General features: G+C 43.1%; 1 protein-coding gene across 1 annotated transcript; it reads right to left on the reverse strand.

Annotated features, from left to right (window-relative positions):
• Positions 1-515: 515 nt before the first annotated feature.
• Positions 516-1246, reverse strand: LOC115989449. The gene is made up of 2 exons (XM_031113133.1): positions 815-1246; positions 516-741 (listed from the first exon to the last, which is right to left on the reverse strand). The coding sequence occupies exons 1-2, from the start codon at positions 1211-1213 to the stop codon at positions 709-711; spliced, it is 432 nt and encodes a 143-aa protein (XP_030968993.1). The 5' UTR covers positions 1214-1246; the 3' UTR covers positions 516-708.
• Between the last annotated feature and the right edge of the window lie 995 nt (positions 1247-2241).

Genomic DNA, 2241 nt, shown 5'->3' on the forward strand with positions numbered 1-2241 from the left:
CAAATAATTTTTAAGCCCAAAGGGCGGGTTTTTTTTTAGAGAACTACTTTTTTACGAATGCATGATTTATCATGATAAGAGGAGTTTTATTCAGATATGACTAATGTGTTTTTTTACAAAATATTATAAAGTCCATAAAGTGGAAAAATTCGTTAGTCCATAAAGTGGACGAATTCATTAGTCCATAAAATGGACAAGTTTATTACTAAGTCCCTAAAGTGGACGAGTTCATTATTCCATAAAGTGGACGAGTTTATTACTAAGTCCATAAAGTGGTTCATTAGTCCATAAATTGGATTAGTATCAAGTCCATAAAATGGACGAGTTCATTAGTCCACAAAGTGGACGAGTTTATTACCAAGTCCATAAAGTGGACAAGTTCATTAGTCCATAAGGTGAACGAGTTTATTACCAAGTCCATAAAGTGGACGAGTTTATCAATCCATAAGGTGGACAAGTTTATTATCAAGTCCATAAAGTGGACGAGTTTATTGCTAAGTCCCTAAAGTGGACGAGTTCATTAGTCCAACATAGTCGCCAACTCCTTCTCCACCGTCTCCTTGGCTTCTAGATCTTTTTTCTGCTGACGACCCTCCTCCTTCAGCTTTTCTTTCAACTCCTTCACCTCTTGGTTGAGGGTATGGAGGGTGCTCTTGTATTGTTCTTGCTCATCAGTCAGGTTCTTAATATCCTTTTGCTGACGGACAATCACCCTTGTAAAGCCTTCATACGAACTAGTGCCTACAAGACAGAGAAATCGTTAGCTGGTTAGCATGAAAATGAATAAATTAAAGAAAGAATGAAAGAAACTTACTCGAGCAAGGTCAAAGAGGCCTGAATCCCCCAGCTCCCCCGTCACTTGGCCAACACAAGGATTCGCGTCTTTATCTTTGATAATGGACTCAAGCATCCCGACAGTACAATCCTTGTGGGTAAGGAGACGACGCTCAGAATCTTGAGTGACGGGGCCAGGCGTCGTCATCAACCCCTTGCCAGCCCCGTGCTTTGGAGGTGACGGCTTCTTAGGAAGCTTCTCTCTAGGAGTGACGGACGCCTTTTTCGACGGACGGTCGTCCTTCCCGTCACCTTTCCTCTTAGTTGTCCCCTTACTGACGACCTTAGGGGCTGACGAGAACTCCCTCACCTTAGTTTTCTTCTCTTCCTCTTTCTTATGAGCAACAGTTTCCTTCACCCTTTGTCTGGCTGCCTCCATTTCTACAAAGACAAATGACGAGTATTTGCACAAGTGACGACCAAAAAGAAAACGAGTACAAAGACGATGGGAGAAATTAAGGGATACTTGCGTCGACGGGAATAGGCATTTAGCTTACGAGCTACCGGCGTCGGCTCTGGACCTCCACAGTAAAGGTGCAAAGTGTCGAGTGTAATAAGATCCCGGCACTTTCGCTCCTCCAATGGGATCTTTATTACTCGACGGATGAAGGCTTCTTACTCCTCTATGATACGTGGACGAATGCTAGATGAAAATAAGGGAAGTAGATGGTGCTAGAAGTTTGAAACAAACAAACAAAGAAAAAGAAAAGACAGGATTAACCTGAATCCTTGACAAAAGCTCAAGTGTTGTTAAAATAACCATGGGGCATCGTCCCTTTTACAAAGAAATACTTGCCCTTCCAATTCCTATTAAAGTCAGGCATAACAAGTACCAACTTTAGCCCCTTCTTCCTCACCGTAAAGTGGTATATCCCCTGAGACGAGACTATATGTTGGGGTCAATAGCACCAAAAGAACTTGTCAATGGTTAATTGACGGTTTTCGCCACTTAGATGACCCCACAAAATCTCATCCCCGATGAATATCCTCTAAGCGTTAGGGGCAATTTGGCTAACGGACAAACCCAAAAAATTGGCCAGCTGATGGTGAAGCATCGTCAGCGGTAGCCTCAATCTTGCCGCAAACATGGCATCGTACATGCCAACGTTCGCGGTTTTCCCCGAGTAGCGTTTCTCAATTTTCCCAGAGAGATGGATTGGGATGTCGTCCAGTGTTTGGTAATGGTCTCATAAGGTTTTGAAGACTTTGTCCGACATCGTTAGTAAAAAGTCATTAACAGTCCATATCTTGAGGAGGATGAAAGGATAGTCATCTCCGGAGGCTCCCGAGGTGCTATCTAAAGCCTCCTCGTCATAGTCATTATTATCCTCGTGACTCTCTCTCTCTCTCTCTCTTCCCCCTTATCTTCCTCATCACTCATCACTCCCTCATCTTCTCCTTTATAAC

This window comes from Quercus lobata, chromosome 5 (assembly GCF_001633185.2).
Source record: "Quercus lobata isolate SW786 chromosome 5, ValleyOak3.0 Primary Assembly, whole genome shotgun sequence".
Classification (NCBI taxonomy): Eukaryota; Viridiplantae; Streptophyta; class Magnoliopsida; order Fagales; family Fagaceae; genus Quercus; species Quercus lobata.

Coding starts and splice junctions, on each gene's coding strand:
- LOC115989449 (XM_031113133.1), bottom strand. CDS start 1,213: ATGGAGGCAGCCAGACAAAGGGTGAAGGAAACTGTTGCTCATAAGAAA. Junction 742..814: donor GCCTCTTTGACCTTGCTCGA/GTAAGTTTCTTT, acceptor TCTGTCTTGTAG/GCACTAGTTCGTATGAAGGC.